The sequence below is a fragment of the Salvia hispanica genome, chromosome 1 (assembly GCF_029641045.1).
Source record: "Salvia hispanica isolate PSC_SH4W2 chromosome 1, Shi_PSC_v1, whole genome shotgun sequence".
In the NCBI taxonomy this organism is placed as follows: Eukaryota; Viridiplantae; Streptophyta; class Magnoliopsida; order Lamiales; family Lamiaceae; genus Salvia; species Salvia hispanica.
In genome coordinates this window covers 7032996-7053540 of record NC_142692.1, presented here as the reverse complement: position 1 = coordinate 7053540, position 20545 = coordinate 7032996, and the positions used below count along the sequence as shown (strand labels likewise).

Sequence of the window (20545 nt, the reverse complement as noted above, 5' to 3'; positions counted from 1 at the left end):
AAAAAATATATCAAATTAAAGATAATTTTATAAGAATTCTAACGAGATCTCAATTGCATATGTTCCGACGACGTTCGAATGATGAAATTTGATATTTTTTATTTTATTTTTCGTAAATGTTGATAACCAGATTTTTATCAACAAATACATCAAAAAATCTCAATAAAACCATGTAAAAATCTCAATAAAACCATGTAAAAATATCAATAAATATGTGTTGATATTTTCTTGTACTAGTGTTGATATTCTTATGTCATATTGTTGATATTTGTAATACACTATGTTGATATAAAAAAACATTCACAAAAATTATCATATGATAACATAATGACGATATTACCCTTTTGTTGATATTTTGTCTACTATTTATTGAGATTCGTAAGATTTAATCTCATCCACTCATTTTAAAATCTAAGGGTGAAGATTTGGTCTTGATTTTGGATTAGGTGCTATAAGCATTAGAATATGATCCCTTAAATCCATATATAAAATCATGAATCAAATGCTATTTTTCCAAATAAATTTGGTGCAATTACACTTTTTAGATATATTCTATGTTATCCTCTATTAAGTTATGAGTATTAGACCCTAACAAGTAACAACAATAATATATAATTTCAAAAATTACACTTGTGTTCTGAGCATCATATTTTGTTTGGATTTTGTATTGCAAGAATTAACTTGGGAGCATCTAACTTGTAAACATATTATTCCATTCATCTACTTTAATGACATGGATTTTTATTAAACTAATAGGCAAATATTGATTAGTAGAGAATGTCTCCTATAAAAAACAATGTTTCTTTCAATGAAAGTTACTCCCTATGGTCATCATTGAATATCTCATATTTAATCGGTGCATGAAAATTGTTTGAATTTGTAAAGAAAAGTTGATGAAAAAAGGTAGTATAATGTAGACCTAATTTTTATATATAAATTTTATAATAATTGTGAATAAAATAGGTTAGTGAAATGTGTGGTCTATTTACTAAAATTAGTAAAATGAAATGAGACTTTTATTAGACACTGTTCAAATAAAAAAAATATAGGGCATTTAATGGAAACCACACAATCAACCATGACTTTATAATACATATACTTCTCAATATGGCCTTAAAAAGAACAAAAGTATTTTTCTTCTATATACATAACTTTGTAATTTTTCTATGTTACATACTTATACTGTTTCTATCTCAATGTCATGTATAACATATTTTTTTGTACAATCTAACTTGCTGCATCAAATTTAAATTTATAACACACCAAGTATAATATGATATGTGGCATAAACGTAATCGTACACCCAAAAATAGTGCTTATAACTTACTATTAGGGGATTATATATGGATTTGGAAAATAATTGGTTTGGTTGATTAATTAGGACCATCTAAATTTGGTCAAATTGAGACCCCTCAAAGCAACGATTTTCCTGGTAAATCTGAATGATTGTTATCCTTTGAATATAAACAAATCACATCCTCCCTTCACACCATTCTTGTTGATCAATTTAAACTTTATATCATATTAGTTTTGGCATCAAGAGTCTGATTTTTCAGCCTCTAGGCTCTCCTTGCATCCATCTTTTGGTCCCTCGGCCCTCTTCGCACAAGAATCAAGGGACAAAAGATGGGTGCATGCTGCTCGTGTCACCGAGTCGGCAGATTTGAAGGCTGCCCTATTGAGGAGGAAGCCAAACCTAGAGAGGTCGATGACGACAATATTATCTTAACCGGCGAGGGAGGAGCCCGCGTCCGCCTCCAAGGATCCTCTAAATACGTCGCCATGCACACCCAACAAGGAAAAAAAGGCTACAATCAAGATGCCATGACCGTTTGGGAGGTACCTAAATAATATTTATATCTGTCGTCACGATTTTAAACACGATATCAACTATATACTTTTACTAATTTTGATTTGATTTTGGTGATAAGAACTTTGCCGGCGATAAAGAGGCGGTCTTGTGCTCGATATTCGATGGACACGGCCCCAATGGACACATGGTTTCGCGCTACGTTCGTGATTATCTACCGGCAAAGATCACAAAATGTTACCAACAGTCGAGATCTTACAAGATGGACCCTGAAAGTGATCAAGTTTGTGATGAAAATCACCCATATAACCTATTTTGGAAAGATAGGTTGGTGAAATGTTTCCATGAAATGGATGAGGAGCTTGAATCAGATGCTCCAGTTGATAGCTATTCAAGCGGCACCACATCCGTTACTGTACTTAAAAAGGTATGATCATTGTCATGTCTCATTATACCCGTCTTATTTCGTGTCTCGTTCCAAAAATAATACTACTAAATATGACTCGAAAATTGTGGATCGAATGATCTCATTTCGTGTCGTGTGCATCCATTCGGTATAATAGAATGGGACTAGAATTGTGGATCATCTCTTGTGTCGTTTGATTGTAGGGCCGGAACTTGGTAGTTGCGAACTTGGGCGATTCGCGTGCCATCCTATGCACAAGGGACTCCAACAATGAACTTGTTGCTCAACAACTCTCAGTTGATCTCAAACCTAATCTTCCAGGTCTAATATCATATGAAATGATATAAATTAATTATAACTTACGATTATATTGAAACGACGTTGTTTTGATTGGTCAGCCGAAAAGGCGAGAATTACAAGCCATAGAGGCAGAGTTTTGCCAATGAAGGAAGAGCCAAATGTCCACAGAATATGGATGCCTGATCAAGATTGCCCTGGACTCGCCATGGCCCGAGCCTTCGGAGACTTTTGCTTAAAAGACTACGGTCTCATCTCCACCCCTGATATCACCTATCGACGCATTTCCGACCGCGACGAGTTCGTCGTCTTGGCCACCGACGGGGTAAGCAAGTAGATCCTCTTATTGATTTAAATCCAATTAATGATAAAACCTATATAGCGCTTTCAGTTCTCTTTATACTATATTTAAATTAGTTGGGTGGGCTCGTTCGAGTTTTTGTTTTTCTAAAATAATACTAATAAAATATTAATATGGTCTTGTGTTTTGTTTCATCAGATATGGGACGTCCTATCGAACTCGGACGTGATCAAGATCGTGTCGTCAGCAAGGAAGCGGTCGATGGCTGCGAAGTTGCTGATCGACGAGGCGCAGAGGGCGTGGAGGCACAAATTCCCGTGCGCGAAGACGGACGACTGCGCGGCGATCTGCCTGTTCTTCAAGCGGCCGCGGCCGCTGCTGACGAAGTCGATATCGGAAGTGACTCACCTGAGCTTGAACTACAAGGACCACGTGGTGAGCAACAGCGGGCACGACCACGAGCTCGAGACGGTGCTGAACTGCGATATGGAAGAGGCCGGCGAAGAGGCGCAAAAGCCGGCCGGCAAGAATCCGCAGAGGAGGAGGAGAAGGTCATCTCGGAAAATCGAATTCGCTGGGCAGTGACATACAATTAAAACATGGTTTCCTTCCTTTTTGTTTTTGCGTTGGTAGTAGCATTAGTCAATCACTAATTAAAGGTGTGAATCAATAATATATTTTGTTTTTGGCTAATTTCACATTAATAAGAATGGTCAATTTTGAACTCTACTGGATATAGAGGTGGTCGGATATATTGAGGCGAGCTTCAGTTCCGGCCACGGTTAGTACACTACACTCTGTGTGTGTGAGGATGTTGGTACTACCATGTAATGTTTTTTTCTTTCAATAATGTGTTTATATTTATAATTTTGTCTTTGCCTTATTTTACATTTTCAGAAATACTTTATTATTATACTCCCTTCATTCCCCAATAATTATCCATTTTGATTTTATCACAGTTTTAAGAAATGTAAAGGAAATAATTGGTTGAAAAAAATTGATGTAATATGAGTCTCACTTTTATGTTATTAGTTTTATACAATAACAAAATGTGAGTGAGATGAGTTATTGGGATGTGAGACCTACTTATCATTTAGTGGCCGATCCCGAATTCTAAAAATAGAAGGGTTGAAATAAAATTTATCAGAAACTAACGGAGGGGGAGGAGACGATGTCGGAAACTATCGGAGAGGGCGACAATAGAAAAATCACATCCGATCCATGATAGCGGATCGCCGGGAGGGGTGGTCGCCCCATTAATTGACAGTGAACAATCAACGAAGAACGAAAGAAGTATTAAATTTTGTTAGAACGTTTAATCATTTTAATGTAAATGTATCCACCTAATCGACATCACATTTACATCCAATGAGGGGCTTAGTTGTACTTTTAGATATTGTATGCGAATTATAGTGCAAAAACCTCTATTATTTTAATGACATATAGCAAATTATTGCCTCAAAATTAAGTTGCATCTATCAAAATAATTTCACATCCACCCCTGCTCTTCTTTAGAGTAATTGCAAAGTCTTCTTTAGTCTCCTTCCAAGTTAAGGGCAATTTGGGCTAGATATTTTTAGGGATAAAGGTTAAAATTGATCCTATAGCCAAAATACGAATTTGATCTAAAATATTCACTTTTTGAAAATCGGGTCCAAAACATTTGAAATCGTTATCGAAGTGGTCCTAAACACTTGAAATCGTTGTCGAAGTGGTCATTTTCCGTCAAAAACTAACGGTCAACACATAATTAATGATTTTCTAAAACTTAATAATATACTAATGCATGATTAATTAAACAAAATTAAATATAAAATTAATAAAATGCTAAGAAATTTCAAAATCGACTATTTCTCCCTCTTTTTCATTCTCTTCCATCTCTCCTTCGTTCTTCCTAAATAGGAATTTCTCTCTTCTTCTCTCCGGCACTCAACGTCGTCGCGTCTTTCTCTCTTTGCTTGCTCCTCCACAAATCGTCGTCATCGTTTGTTTTCTCCGCATTGCTGTTGTCCGAGATCAAAACCGTCGCCGTCCACCATTGCTGCCGCCATCAACCCCCATTTCTTTCGGTCCTCCTCATCTCTCTCTCAATTTTCTTTCTCGGCAGTCCGGCGTTGTTATCTCCGCCAACGCGGTCGCTTTTGCTGGAAGATGATTTCGCTTCCATCGCCTCTGCCTGCTCGTTGTCAGTCGAGAAAAAGACGCAACGACGTTGAGCGCCAGAGAAAAGGGAGAGATTCCGATTTAGGAAGAACGAAGGAGAGATGGAAGAGAAGGAAAAAGAGGGAGAAATAGTCGATTTTGAAATTCTTAACATTTTATTAATTTTATATTTAATTTTGTTTATTTAATTATGCATTAGTATATTAATTAAGTTTAAAAAATCATTAATTAGGCGTTGACTATTAGTTTTTTACGGAAAAAAGACCACTTCGACAACAATTTCAAATGTTTAGGACCACTTCGATAACGATTTCATGTTTCGGATCCGATTTTCAAAAAGTGAATATTTTGGACCAAATTCATATTATGGTTATATGTTTAGGACCAATGACCTCTATTTTTTAGGGAAAAAAAATGAAACAGTTAGGTATTTTTTACAATTACGTTGTGTGACAGATTCATTTCCTCATTGCTAGGGCCGGTCCATAACTTGAGCCCATACTCCAAAACTAAATCAACATTGGGCTTTCCAATTCATCTTTTTAGGGTGTCAATTTTCAAATATTTGTGTGTATGCAAAGGCTACTACTGTGTTTTTAGTTATTTTCGAATATTTCAAGTGCATTAATGTTTTTAATCTTAATTTTTATGAAAATTAGAGATGTCATATACTCTCTATATATAATATTAATAGAGATATTTCTTTTAGGTACGAAGATTAAGAATAATGTGTTAATTGGATGGTGAATAAAGTAAGAGAGGTGAAGAAAAAATAAAATAGAAACAACTTTTATTTTTTACCAAAAAATAGAAATGACTCATTATCTTAAAATTTTCAAAAATAAAAAAATGTCTCAATTAACAAGGAACGGGTGAGTACTAATGAAGATGTCTTCATCTAATTAATTGTAAATTTAAACTGTAAGAATAAAAGCTAAGTTACTACTAGTTAATTACCAAAACAGAGCGAACATAGTCAAATTCAGAGAAAAGTGAGAATACAGTTAACCATTTAAGTATACTACTCTTCTTTTTACCCTTTTTCCTAGTTTTATGTAGCTATTTTGTTTTAGATGATAATATTCCATGGTATTAAACGTAAAGATAAAAAAGGGGAGTTGTGTAGCCATGATTTGAATTACAAATAATAAAAATAATTACTGTAATTAGGCAAAGGACAAACAAAAAATTGATTTGGCAGGGCAGAAAGAATCATCGTTTTTTACCGTGCACTCCGATTTAGTGAAAAATCAAAATTAATAGAGTGCACAAGCAAAAAAAGGCTAGCCGTGTCCACAAATAGGAGTATGCAAAATTCAGTACTGACTCTGCCTCTGCTGACAAAGGTAAAGATGAGAGAGAGAGAAAGAGAAAGAGAAAGAGAAAGTGAGAGAGAGAGTGATTTCATGGGTTCACATGCAATGAAAATCCAGTGTATACGTTTTGGATAGTATGGGTAACAATTTTTGGGTTTCTAGGTTTGCAATATCTATATTCATATGGAATAAGGGAAAACTTACTTTTTAAATAGACTAAAGTCTCTTTTTGGTCCTTTAACATATTGCGATTTTTTTATTTTGGTCCAAAACATTAACTTTTGAATTATTCGGTCTCTCACAAATAAAAACGGATCACATTTGGTCCGAATTTGACGAAACTGTTAAAATTTAACGGTCAATGGATTTTAATTACATTTTGACTGGATTAGGAGTTAATATTAAAAATTTAAATTTTTTTTAAAAAATGAGGAAAATGCAGCATGAAATTGCTCTCAAATCGGCGTGGATTTCTTCGCTGAGGGAAAATTTGATGAATGCTTCGTTCCAGCATGGCGATTCCGTTCACAATTAACAAAATTATTAATACAGCAAGGAGATCTAGCACATTGAAGCCTTAATGAAGGAATTAACCCTAAATCAGAGGAAATCGGGATTACTACTGAAGATGCTAGCGAGATAGGAGGACCAGGTTCGCCCTAATCCGGCGGCGCCGATGAGTCCTTCGAGCAAAATGTTACCAGCGGCATGAACGCGATGAAATCCCCTAATTCGAGGTGGAGGAAGGAGGAGGATCCACCACCGACGGAGATCTCGACGGCGAATTCGGTCTAGCAGAAGACGAAGAGGAGAGCGGAGAGACCGGAGACTGCGTAGGAGGCGACGATCGCGGGGCAGGCGGTGTCGCGCGTCTCCAATTCGGTAATGCTAAAGATGCCGGAGCCGAAGACGGAGCCAGATCAGGTCCTACCAGGTGAGGCACTTCTTTATCTCGTGCTCGGATTGCTTCTTCGCCTCGATGAGCTCGTCGGATTCGAAGGCGCAGCCGAGGAGGCGGTCGCGGAGGCAGCGGTGGGGTGGCGGAGAGGGCGGAGAGGTAGGCGGAGAAGCTCTGGAAGGAAGGCTCCGGGAAGAAGTCGTGCTTGCTGAATCGCGATTTTTCTCTGGCGGTGAGGGGAGAGATGTGAGGTCGTCGTGATTTTGAAATTGGTTTGATTAGTGTATCCCATTTGTGGAAAGTGATTGAGATTTCTTATAACACAAGAGTAACTGGAGGAATTGGTGGATTTGGTGAAGAATTGGTGGATTTGGAGAGGAATTGAGTTATGGATTTGCAGATTTGGATGAATCTTTTTTCCTTTTTTTTTTAAATAATTAAAATTCTAATTAGATATTAGACATTAATTAAACATAATTATTAACTTAATCCGGTCAACATCGAATTAAAATTCATTGACCGTTAAATTTTAATAGTTCCGTTAAATTCGGACCAAATGTGACCCATTTTTATTTGTGAAGGACCAAATAATTCAAAAGATAATGTTCTGGACCAAAATCAAAATATCGCAATATGTTAAGGACCAAAAAGGGACTTTAGTCTTTTAAATACTAACAAAAAGGGAAATTTGATAAAACGATGACGGCATATTTGTAGTTTATCATGATTGCAGAGAATATACTTCCTCCGTTTCATATATATTTTTTTTATAAAAAAAAGTTCAAATCAAAAAATGGTGAGCAAGAGTTCAACAACAAATTCCCAACCAAAAACTAACCTACCAAGACCAATGAAAAACTAAGCACCAATGTCAAACCAAAGTAAAAACGTACAACCAACCAAAGCTCACACCACAAGCAAAAAGCCACCAAGCAAGCAAGGCCAACTATGTATTTTTTCGTTTGTCAATAGAATTTATAGCAAATTTTTTTTTTCAACTGTGTCTTACTTTATTGTCAATTACACATTAAGACTTGTACTAATCCTAAATGACATACTTCTATAAGACGAAAGGAGTATTATATAACATATCAGATCATTTGGTTACTATTTTAAACTTTTACTTGTTTTATTAATTAACTAAACTATTTAATTATTTGCTCATTTTATAAGTAATCAAAATTTTGGTGTAAATTAAAATTTTAGCGTTGACATAACTTGATTATTTACTTAACTAGTAGTGGCGGTGGTAGTAGCAGTGGCGGTAATATAATGTTATTTGTTGGATTATGGCTCAGATTAAAAAAGAACTAGATGGAATGAAGAAACGAGAAATAAGAAACGATAAGATTACACCAAAAGATATTTCATTGTCTACAATATAGTACTAGCATCATTCAAGTTAAATCCCGATGATGTCGTGTGTAAAAATAATTAAATCACATCAATGCAAAAAAAAATTAATTAGTTGCATTAATTAGGAGAACAATTGTGACTATGCACACATTTTTGCATAGTCCGGCCTATAGTCCGCCCCATTGCAGGGGGGACGGATTATAGGGCGGACTATAGACACATTTTTCTTTTCTTTTTTTCTTTTTTTTTTTATATTTTCTTCTGTATATATCACCAATTTTTTTACTTCATTTCACACATTTCACTTTACACTCTTCCCCATCTCAATTTCTTTCTAAATTCAATAATGAATTCCGACGATTTCCATATTGCAAGCATAAAATATAAAAAATAAAAAATAAATACTGACAATAGGATATGCCTTTAATTTGTGGTGTTTTTATATTTTTATTCTTGCTAATTGATATATTTGCAAACATAAAAAATAGGATTAATGAATTTTTGTAGTGTTTAAATATTCAAATAATAAGTAAAATGCTTAGGGCGGGCTATAGTCCGCCTCATTGCAGGTGGAAGAGACGGAGGATAAAATGCTGATATGACGGTGTATAGGACGGGGCTTAGGGCGTCGTATAATCCGCCCCATCGTGGATGCCCTTATTAGACCGGAGGAGTAAGATTTTATGCTTATTTGGACCTTTAAAGTTTTAATTCTACCTTTCTCTTTGCAGGAAGAAGAAATGTGAATTTTGCGCCAATCGATTTCAATTTTAAGATGAATTTTTAAAAAAGAAAACTTGGACTGATGTAACAAATGTCAATGATGTGTCCCACGCTGAAATGTGGACGCAACATATATAGATAAACATTTTACCCCAAAATCTGATAAAATAATTTTGACAAGACGAGTCTATCAAACTACAACCAAACACACTATACCCCTTTGTCAGAAAATAAATTATTAAAATTAGATAAACAAAATCCAAATCCCAACCCCTCACAGTGCAGTCAATATCCTCTTGCTTTGGCCCTTACCCACTTACACTTTTTCTCTTTCACATTTCTCAAGAAAAACATGATTTTTTTACTTCTCAAAATCAAATTAAAATCCAATCAATTTCATTATTGGATGCCATTATACATAGTATAATAGTCACCATAGTATAATAGTAGTTGTATTAATTAAATTTGTAGTATTCCTTTTCAACCACATCACACCAGACATCTTGCTTCAAAAAGTCTTACTTCACTACTCACATGTACAACAAAAACCTGCCCCATCTTCTTCCTTAATTATTCAAATTTTTGTACATGTTGCCCACGCTTAATTATTGCACTCACGTTTTTATCATATTTAATATACACACTTCTCAGATACTAATGATTAGCCGATCCCTTTGGCCATTATGTCCCAATGGGACAGTCCCGTTATAAAACAATTACTCCTTCCATTCCAAACTAATCTAGACGTTTTTTTGTTAAATGAACTAAGTATAAAAAATAAAGTAAATATATAAACAAAAAATTTAAAATGATTGATTTTTGTTACAAAACAATTACTAATTTGAAACGGGAAGAGTACTTTTTTATAATAGTACGCTATTTTAAACATAATTTGTCTCTACACACATAGAATCATAGTTGGAACGTATTATGACCAAGTAATTTCAATGAGGACTAACATTTGCCTCTTTTTTATACGGTATCTTGTATACAAGTGTAAGATACTCCCTCTGTCCCACAAAGATAGTCTGACTTTGATCCGGCACGAGTTTTAAGAAATTTAATGAAAAGTGGTTGAAAAAGTTAGTGGAACGTGAGTCCTATTTTTATATTTTCGATTTATAATAAAGTGTGAGTATGAATGAGTTAGTGGAATATGAGATCCACTCCCAAAAATGGTTAAAAGTGAAATGAACCAACTTTGTGTGATGGACGAAATGAAAAAATGGGACAATACAGAGGAAGTACTTGTTTATCTTAGTATAGAAACTAAGGTAAGAAAATTGTTTGTTTGGTGTGAGTTTCAAATCATAGGGTAATAATCGACACGTTGAATAAAACACTTCAAAAATTACAAAAATTACATAAATTTCACGTTGAATAACGACCAAACTCTTGTTAATAAAATTGGCAAAAATTTGAGTTTGCAAATACTATAACATTAGAAAAAAGGACATTTATGAATTTAGTAGACATATAGTACGAAGACACCCACAGAAATAACCAGACAAAAAGATTAGGAATTATTTTAACTACTAGTCTACTACTACTAGAGTCAACATTCAATATATGCTTTCTAAATTCCCTAAACTAAAAGCATCATAAAATTTACATAAAACAAGATCCAATACAGAAAACTCCATAATAATTTAACATAGCCATGATGTGTTTTAAAAAAAACATAACCCAAAATCAAACAGCAACATAAAATTAATTAAAATTAGGGTGATTTGCGAACTACATATCGGTAGGCAGCAACCTTCCGGCTACGAGACGCCGTGTTATCAACCGAGAGCACCATTTTTCCGGCATCCCTAGCCGCGAAAGAGTTATGCACCGCCTCCTCCTCCGCTGCCACCCGCCTCGGCTTCTCCACCGCGATGGTGTAGCCTTCCTCCGCATTCGGTACGAACTCCGCGCTGTATTCTAAATCCCATCCTCCCACAACTATATCCCATGTTATTGTCGCACCAGCCTTTGTCAAAAAAACACAAAATTTTAGAATTTTAAAAATGGGAATATTATCGGAATGGAAGTATTCAATCCTAAACCCAAAGGTCTCTGAGAATCAATAGGCTAATTGGGTCACTTAAAATAAAATTAATATGCGATCTATTCAAAAATAATAATGAAAATAAAAAAACATTTAATCATGAAAATTTTGGAATATACACTTAAATTAAAAACTACAGCTATAAGAAAATGACATATACTATAATAAGAATGACATCGGATAGATCTTACTATGTTGTTTAAATACTAAGAAAGTAGGGGTCTTAAAATGGAACAAGACATTGAAAATCTAATTTCAAATTTGTAAAATTAAAATTCTCCATAAATGTTAAAGTAAAATTTGAGAATTTAAGGTAATAAATTTAAATTTTACATTCCCTGTATCTATTAATAATAAAAAAGTGAATAAATATACATATATACCTCAATGCCTTCGATTTGAATGTTGACTTTTTCACCGCCTTTGACGACGAACTCGGAAGCGGGTTTGGGCGGACCGGAGAGCGAGTCGCTGGGCCGACTCAGGCCGCCGTACTGAACCGGGACGTACTCGGGCCGGATGAATCTAGAGAGAGAAACAAACAAATTTAGCGATAGGTCTCTGTCTCAAATCTCAATCATGTAATCCTCATCCATAAATAGACGCCATTGGTAAAATATTTCATTGATGATCTTCTGCACAGAGCTAAATTTATGACGGAAAGTGCTCGACGAAATGCCCGAGAGAGATTTATTGTATTTGTTTCCAATTAAAAACTCTTACTTGTAAAGAGTTTCAGCAGCATTGCCTTCCTTGGATATCACAAACTTGCTCTTGGTTCGTTGCGTCAGAAACGGACTGATCACTGAGTACAGCAAACTGAAGTACCACGGCACGTTTATGAAGATCTGCACCACCAAAATCGAACTCCAATTTCAGCAAATAAAAAAGGGGGGAAATGTTGTGTATGATGAGAATTTTATGTTTGAAATGAATCATCACCTTTCTAGCAACCATTTCGGGATAATTATCCTGAAACAGAGAGAGAATGTGATTCGAAGTAGCTCTGAGCTCTCTCTTGGGCATATCTTTAAGATCTGTGATTTGAATAATCGAATTCACGCCGCCTGGTTTGAAATGGAGAAGCTTAATCCCACGCTCGAGAATCTGGACTCTCCACCTCAAAAACTTCTTCAATTTCTCCTCATCTCCGAAAACCTTCTCGTACATCTCCTTATCTTTGAAAACCCCATAGGCATTGTAACAAACAGGATGCCCGCATCGGTCGAAACCGTGCATATACGCGACGGAGCCTTCGAGCTCCTTGAGCCCCAAATCCTCCTCCAAAACGGCGTCGGCGCCGAACTCCTTCCGCCAGTTGAGGCACTTGACCAGCATGTTGAGGGCGTCCTGGACCCGGAAATCCCTAGCGCGGAGGAATTTGAGGAGGACGACGTCGGCGCGGTCGTCGGCATTGCCTAGGAGGGGGATGCCCCACATGGAATCGGCGCCGTGGGAGGCCATGAGCTTGTCCTTGAGGTCTTTGAGGGCTTTGCGCTCGGAGGTTTTGAGGTGGGAGATGAAGTAGGTGTCTTCTTTGAAGGAGGGGGAGCGGAGAGAGGCGACGAAGCTCTTCTTGGCGGGCTTTGGGGAGGAGTCGGGAGTGTGGGTTTGTTTGAGGGAGGGAGGAGATGCGGCGGTTTCCATTTTTTTCTCTTTTTTTGGAGGAGAAATGGAGAGGGATTTTTGGGTTTTTGGGTGATGATGAAATGGTGGGAGGGAGAGAGGATGTGTGGATTAAAATGGGGCTTCTTTTTTGGAGGTGAAGTGTGAAATATGAAAAAGCGGCTTTAGCTGAGCAGAAGCAACACAGGTGATGGGGCCATTCAAATTTCTGACTACTCACCGCCATTTTCAAACTTTGTTTCAATAATTCTATTTAATTGCAGAATTTGTGTAAAAGGGTATTATAGCATATTTGTATTACAAATATGCTAATATTGTACTATCCGTTAAGCACATTTCTTTTGCACTTATTTTATCATTTTTTGGGCCAGAAATGCCCCTAAATTCATTAGGGATATTTTTGTGCATTTACTCTTCAATAATCTGAAAATATATTTATGTTGATAGGACCTAAAATAAAATTTATTATGGATATTTAATAGTACTTGTAGTTAATACTCTATGACTCATTAAAATTAATTTTGTTTTCCTATTGTAATCAGTGTATAAATTTATAGTACGTTTTAATTTATGATAAATTCTCTTTCGTAGTACAAGGTTTCCAAATTTGATATAATTTAATTAGTCTATAAATTTATTTGTTTTGACTAGTTTACCATCACATTTATCTATTTATATGTGCACGTACACTTAGTACGTAAAACATTACAGTGTCTATTAGTAAAATTAATTATATGTATATAGAGTAATTTCCATTCTTTATCAAATTCTAAGTTAACATGCATGTATATATAACGTTAGAGAATTAAATATGTCTTATGTATGTACACTTATAAGACTAGAATTTAGCTATTTTGAAAAGTATATATGTTCGTGAGAATTACATCCTATAAATTCATGAATTGCACACTATAGCCATTCCCAACAATAATTCGTAACTAATACAAGTAAATCTCAAGTAACGAACCCAAAAACTTAAGCAAATTCATTTCAAGTTCTGGCAAAACAAATTTCATTTCAGATTATTGGAATGTACATGTGCAAAAATGCCCCTAATAGATTTGAGGAATTTGTTGTCTGAAAAAGTGCTAAAAAGGTGCAGAGGCACCCGAAACGAGCAAAATAGATAGTACAAGGGCCACAAAAGTGCATTTTAAAATAAATGGACCATAAATGTGCATTGCCGATAATATTTGGCCTAAATATGTACTCATTCACTCTGAAAAAATAAAATATTTTGCTCTACTCACAATAGAAACAAGTGAAGGAGGGACATGTTCCTCCATCACTTGGCCGAGGGACATATGGGGATGGGTTGCTTCACTTGCTTGCAATGCGTCCTTAGAGCATCCGCAATGGTCGGCTAGCGACCGACTAGCCGATTCGTCGCGCTAGCCGAACCATTGCAATCGGCAAACACGAAATCGGCGAGCGGATCGGCGTGGGCTGGCCGATCGCTCGTCGCTGGCCGAAGCGCTGGCCGATCGGCTAGCCGCCATTGTGGCGGCCCGATTGGCCAGCGATCGGCCAACGCCGATTTTTGATTTTTATTTTTTTTTTAAAATCATATATAAACGCGATTTTCGTTTCATTTTCATTTGCACCACTTGTTTTAACGAGTTTTCTCTCTCTCTAACTTTCTGTACAAGAGCATCATCGAGCGATGAGTAACGCGGGTGGTAGCGGTAGTGGTAGTGGTGGGGATCCTGAGGAGTACGAACGGAGGATGAACGAGGCTATGGAGGCCTACATGAACCGCGGGATGGAGCGGTACATGCGTATGGCGGAACAGCAGGCGATACCTCTCCCTCCACGAGTTGTCCACCACCGAGCAGTGATTGATCGGGATCACGTAGCTGCACATCAGCGGCTGTACGAGGACTACTTTGCAGAGTACCCGCGGTTTCCCGCCAACATGTTCCGGCGGCGTTTTAGAATGCGCATGGAGTTGTTTATGCGCATCGTTGGGGCATTGGAGCGTCAATATCTGTGTTTCCTCTTCAGGCACGATGCGGCTGGCAGACCCGGCCACACCCCTATCCAAAAGTGCACGGCGGCAATCAGGCAGTTGGCCTATGGAGGCGCGGCAGACATGTGGGATGAGTACCTCCACATCGGTGAGTCGTCAGCCCTGAAATGTCTGAAGGAGTTCTGTGGGGGCGTGATCAGCATTTTCGGTGAGCAGTACCTTCGAAGCCCTACTCCCGAAGATTGTCAGAATTTGATGCAGATGCACGGGGAGAAGCATGGGTTCCCCGGGATGTTAGGCAGCATAGACTGTATGCATTGGGAGTGGAAGAACTGTCCGACTGCCTGGAAGGGGGCCTACACGACCGGCTACAAGTCAAAGAACCCCACGATAATCCTCGAGGCCGTAGCTGATTACCAGCTGTGGATCTGGCATGCGTATTTTGGGGTAGCCGGGTCGAACAACGACCTCAACGTCCTGAACTCGTCTCCCCTCTTTAACGAGAAGTGCCAGGGCGTCGGTCCAGCCGTCTCTTTTGTGGCCAACGGCAACCGGCACGATGTGGGCTACTACTTGGCGGATGGGATATACCCTCGGTGGCCGGTCTTTGTGAAGACGATCCGGCAAACAAGTGATGAAAAGAAGGCCTACTTTGCGCAACGACAGGAGTCGGCGCGCAAGGACGTGGAGCGCGCATTTGGTGTGCTCCAGTCTCGATGGGCGGCAATTAAGGGCCCAACGCGTTTGTGGGATGTCGGATGCGTTTCCGAGATAATGTACGCCTGCATTATCCTGCACAACATGATCGTCGAAGACGAAGGCGTACAACTGACTAGTTGGGTCAGTGACGATGAAGCCGGTCCAAGCCACGGAACGGCCACCCCTAGTGTACGACATGGGGTACCTCTCGATGAAGCCGGCCGACTCAAGGAATTTGCCAACATGCGCCAAGTGGATGCTCATATTCAACTCCAAAAGGATATAATTGAAGAGTTGTGGGTACGGAGGATTGCACGGCGATAGTTTTTTTTCTTTATTATGCATGTAATTTTTTTTTTATCTATGTAACTTTTTTAAATGCAATTAATGAATTTTCCCGTATATATGTCGTAAATTTAATTCCGTATTTTAATCGTAATTTTAATTCCGTAAATGTAATATATTTTGAATTGTTTTTACTGCGGCTAGCCTATGGCTGGCCTATGGCTGGCCTAAATATGATGTGGCAGGTGGTTTTTTTAGTGTTGCTGACATGGCAGGGGAGAGAATGGCTGGCCTAAGTACCATTGCCGATACTCTTATACTATCTCGTATCCTAGAATGGAATGGACTGGAGCGTCTGCGTGGTCGTGCCCTCAAAATTTATAACTATTTTCAGTTTTGATATTTTAGTAAGGTCCTCATTAAATAGCCATTCCATTATTGTGCACTATATTCACCCTCACTAATATTCGAGATTATATTACACACATTCACCTAGCATTTTTAATGGACAAAGGCCGTATAGACCTTGATTTTTGAAAAGAACAATTTTAATAGTAACCTTTTAAATTAAAAATGAAAATTAAATATAATAAATAATTACTACCTCTATCCTACAATAAGTATCACGTTTTGTCATTTCAGTCCGTCTTACAATAAGAATCACATTTTACTTTTACGATAAATGGTAAACAGGGATCACATTCCACCTAATGTATACAAGTGAGATTCATAGTCCACTAACTTACTTAACCAATTTTTATTTACATTTCTTAAAACTCGCCCTCTAAATCGCATACTAATTATTTAAATAAAAAGAAATAAAATTGCAAAAATTGGTAGCAAGATAGAGGGCAGACGCCAATAATAGGATCACAGCTCTATTTCCAACTATTATTATCATTATCATTATCATTATCATTATCATTTGGGGGAGGGGTATATGCTTTACTTGATTGTTAAGAACATGCTTTGTTTTTTTGACTATTTGGTTTGTAATTGAGTGTTGTTACAAGTACCAATTTCTTCTTCTTTTATTACTTCATTGTCCTAATTTTTGATAGCATGGTGGCCCCTTAAATATATCTACCAAATCATTCCACATATCAAAAAGCGAAACAATTAAAGTCATTAAAGAGTCTACCCCCATCAATACATTATACATATGTAAGTAACTTTAATTATTTATTTCTAATAATAAATTACTAGAATATTTAATAAGATTATCTCACTATTGTTTTCTAATACTCCCTTGTCCCTAAAAATAGAAATTATTTCATTTTTTTTCATCCTTAAAAATAAAAAATTTATATTTAAGAAAACTTAATATCTAAGGTGGGACTTAATTTCCGTTAACACACTTTGTTTTCCCATCTCCCTTACTTTTCAATTTTGCATAAAAACTCGGGTCGATTCAAAAGTTCATATTTTTAGGGGACTGAAAGAGTATTATGCACCACAACTCAATGATGTAACGATCCGACTCCAAAATTGACGAATATCCTCACAATTTTACAAATCAACCCTAGTCTTTTAAGCATGCTTTACTCTCAAACACACACCTCATAAGAAACTTCTGAGCTGGTCACATGTCTTAGAATTTTTTAGATTACACACTTAATCTTGATGTTCTTATGAGATAAATATCATAAAAAAATTGCACCTAGTTGGTATGAGTAACACTTATCAAATAAGTTAAGTACCCCTCAATATGCAATCTTATATCTTTATATTCTTAAAATTCATTTTATCTAGTGTATTTCGTGTCATTCATACCCTGTTTATTTTAGAACTAGAACCTACTCTTTATATATGCCTATGCATCGATGTTCACTCTCTAATTTTGTCTCAGCCATTACAAATACTAATATGTTTTCATCATAATTTTGTACGTGTAAAATCATTTATCTTGCATACTGAGCGTAGTCATATGTGATTAATATTAATTGATATTTCTAGGAAAACCTTTATACGCACAAATACCTGAAGTCGTCGACTTAATATTTTGATTTGATTAAATCTACTAATTTAGTAGATACAATTATAATTTTTTTATAGTACTAGTACTACTTAACAAATTATCGCACACACGAAAAATTGTGAATGAGAACTTCTAGGGATTGATCACCGAAAGCAAAGCTATAATCAACAATTGCATGGCTAAGATAAATTTTTGCTTTAGTATGTGTTTATACTTTTTGCATTATTCAAATTTATAAAGTAATCATGTCGCTCCAGGTACTTTATTAAAAAAAGATTTGTTTTTTTATTGAACTAAGTGATGCCTTACTGTCGCATAATAATGCAATTTATTTTCAAATTAATTACTACGTAGTTTATTTCCATATTTTGATACTGTCACAAAAGGCTATTATTAAACAGTGTGATCGCGTAATTTTCGAGTTTTAAAGCAATAGAAATCATGAAATTATTGCCACTTTTCTTACGCTTTTTGACTTACAGCATTTGTTTTTGACTAAAAGGAAAGTTTAGGAAATTCATATTGGGCGATGCCTGTTAGATTTCTGAATTAATAAGGTTTTGGTGACTCCTCACGAGAGCTTTAGTATTTGCTAGTTATAATATGCATTTTATATTTAATACAAATAAAGCAATAACAATAATCGACTTATACAGTAGCATATAATATCTATATAAGTTAATAATTTCATCAAACAATTTATATTTTCATAATTTTAAAATTACACGATCTCAATTACAAATAAAATAGTAAGTACATAATTAAAAAACTAAATGTGAAAATACATAAAACTATTAAAGGTTATATTTACGAATAAAACAAAATTCATGTTAATAAACATTTTTAAAAATATATTACTATAATTTAAGTGAGAAATAAGTGTGAGAAATTTAGGACTCGAAGAAAGTATGAACGTGTATATATAGACAAAAGGAAAAATAATTGTACTAGTAAATAAAAAACCAAAAATTTAAATGCGTGGCCAGATGCGAAAGCTCAAATTTAACTTATTTGCATGAGCTACCCCAATTTGATAGAGGCCATGGGTCGGCCCATTTTGTGCATATCTTATTAAGAACTGGGCTTAAGCCCATTAAAGTTTATGGATGCAATTGATTTTATGTGACAATATAGTAGTACTACTGTACTAGTATCAAAAAAGGGAACTCATGCATGTTAATTAGCACATGATTTATCTTCTGGAAGCGCTTAAATATTTTATAAAATGTACTGTTTCTCCAATATTTTATGCATCAAATAAATGACATACTTGTGATAAAGTTGGTACCAGTCCATTCCAAATTTAACCATTTTCCAGCCAGCACAATAATTAGGAAAATACTCCATTTATGAAAGTTGGGAGTCGTACTTTTTTGGATTTACGCTAAAGTGTAAATTGGACAATTGAATGAGCTAGTCATCTAGGTGATATTGATTAATATTGGCCTTCCAGACCTATACCCATGCCATGCCTTCTTGTTTACTTACCAAATTATTTCCACAATTATTCTAAATCAACATCTTTTCAAAATGCTCAAATTCAGCAATGCGATGGGAATACTAAAATTTTAATTAGGTACGATAATTTTCGACATGATAAAAAAACACGATGTAAACTCAAAATGTTAATGATTTATGATCAAACCTTATTGCATTTACGTCCTTGTACGATAGTTTTAGATTGAGTTCGAACGGGATTCTAGTAACCATTATTATTTTATTTTTTTATTTTATGACTTTTACTAGTAGAACTACAAGTAGGTTATCCTTTTTCTACTTATATACGTCTTCTAATGTTACAAAGTCAAGTCTGTGTCGCTATCGTGCAATGTTGGGACTATGTCACTATCGTGCCATGTCGGGTCCGTGTCGTTGTCGCGTCATTATTCTCTATGTTGCTATCATGCCATGTTGGCTTCATGCCGTTGTCAGGTCGTTATTCTGTAATTATTGTGTTACGTCAGCACGAATCGGATTATGTCCTAACGAGTTCGTGTTGTGTTCATTTTTTAGTATAGTAAACCAAGTTATTGTCAATGTTACAATTTCGATAGCATATTATATTCGAATTTGATCTTAGAAATTGAGTTGTTATTGGATCGATCCGATAACAACCCAATCCTCACCGTTCTAATTTTATTCTAAACCCTCCGTTCCATAGTAGGGGAGACAATTCTTTTCGGTACGAAGATTGAGAGAAATTTTGTTAAGTAAGTTAAATAAAAGAATACTCCCTCCGTTCCACAAAGATTGTCCCACTTTGACCGGACACGGATTTTAAGAAATGTAATGGAAAGTGAGTTGAAAAAGTTAGTGAAATGTGGGTCCTACTTTTATATATTAGTTTTATAATAAAATGTGAGTATGAATGAGTTAATGGAATATGAAGCCCACTACAAAAAATGGTAAAAAGTGAAATGGGACAAACTTTGTGGGACAGACCGAAATAGAAAATGGGACAATCTTTGTGGGACGGAGAGAGTAATAAATAAGAAATGAAAAATGTAGAAAGATGAAAAAGAGAATAAAATAAGTGAAAAGAGATGTGTTGACTTTTATTAAAAGAAAAAAATGACTTCCCTTCAATGAAACGTATCAAAATGACAAAATGACTTCACTATTATTGGATCGAAGGAGTACACATTTTAAAAATATATATGTAAAG

The 20545-nt window shown here is 35.9% G+C and overlaps 2 protein-coding genes across 2 annotated transcripts; one reads left to right on the top strand and one right to left on the bottom strand.

The window, feature by feature from the left end:
• The first annotated feature begins 1482 nt into the window (after nt 1–1482).
• On the top strand, nt 1483–3684 carry LOC125217548 (putative protein phosphatase 2C 65). Its single transcript, XM_048119065.2, has 5 exons — nt 1483–1839; nt 1932–2237; nt 2420–2537; nt 2615–2838; nt 3013–3684. Exons 1-5 carry the CDS (start codon nt 1627–1629, stop codon nt 3397–3399), a joined length of 1248 nt encoding a protein of 415 aa, XP_047975022.1. The 5' UTR covers nt 1483–1626; the 3' UTR covers nt 3400–3684.
• A 7214-nt stretch (nt 3685–10898) lies between these two features.
• LOC125185578 (SEC14 cytosolic factor family protein / phosphoglyceride transfer family protein) lies at nt 10899–13070 on the bottom strand. Its single transcript, XM_048082133.2, has 4 exons — nt 12266–13070; nt 12047–12171; nt 11707–11848; nt 10899–11245 (listed from the first exon to the last, which is right to left on the bottom strand). Exons 1-4 carry the CDS (start codon nt 12968–12970, stop codon nt 10991–10993), a joined length of 1227 nt encoding a protein of 408 aa, XP_047938090.2. The 5' UTR covers nt 12971–13070; the 3' UTR covers nt 10899–10990.
• Between the last annotated feature and the right edge of the window lie 7475 nt (nt 13071–20545).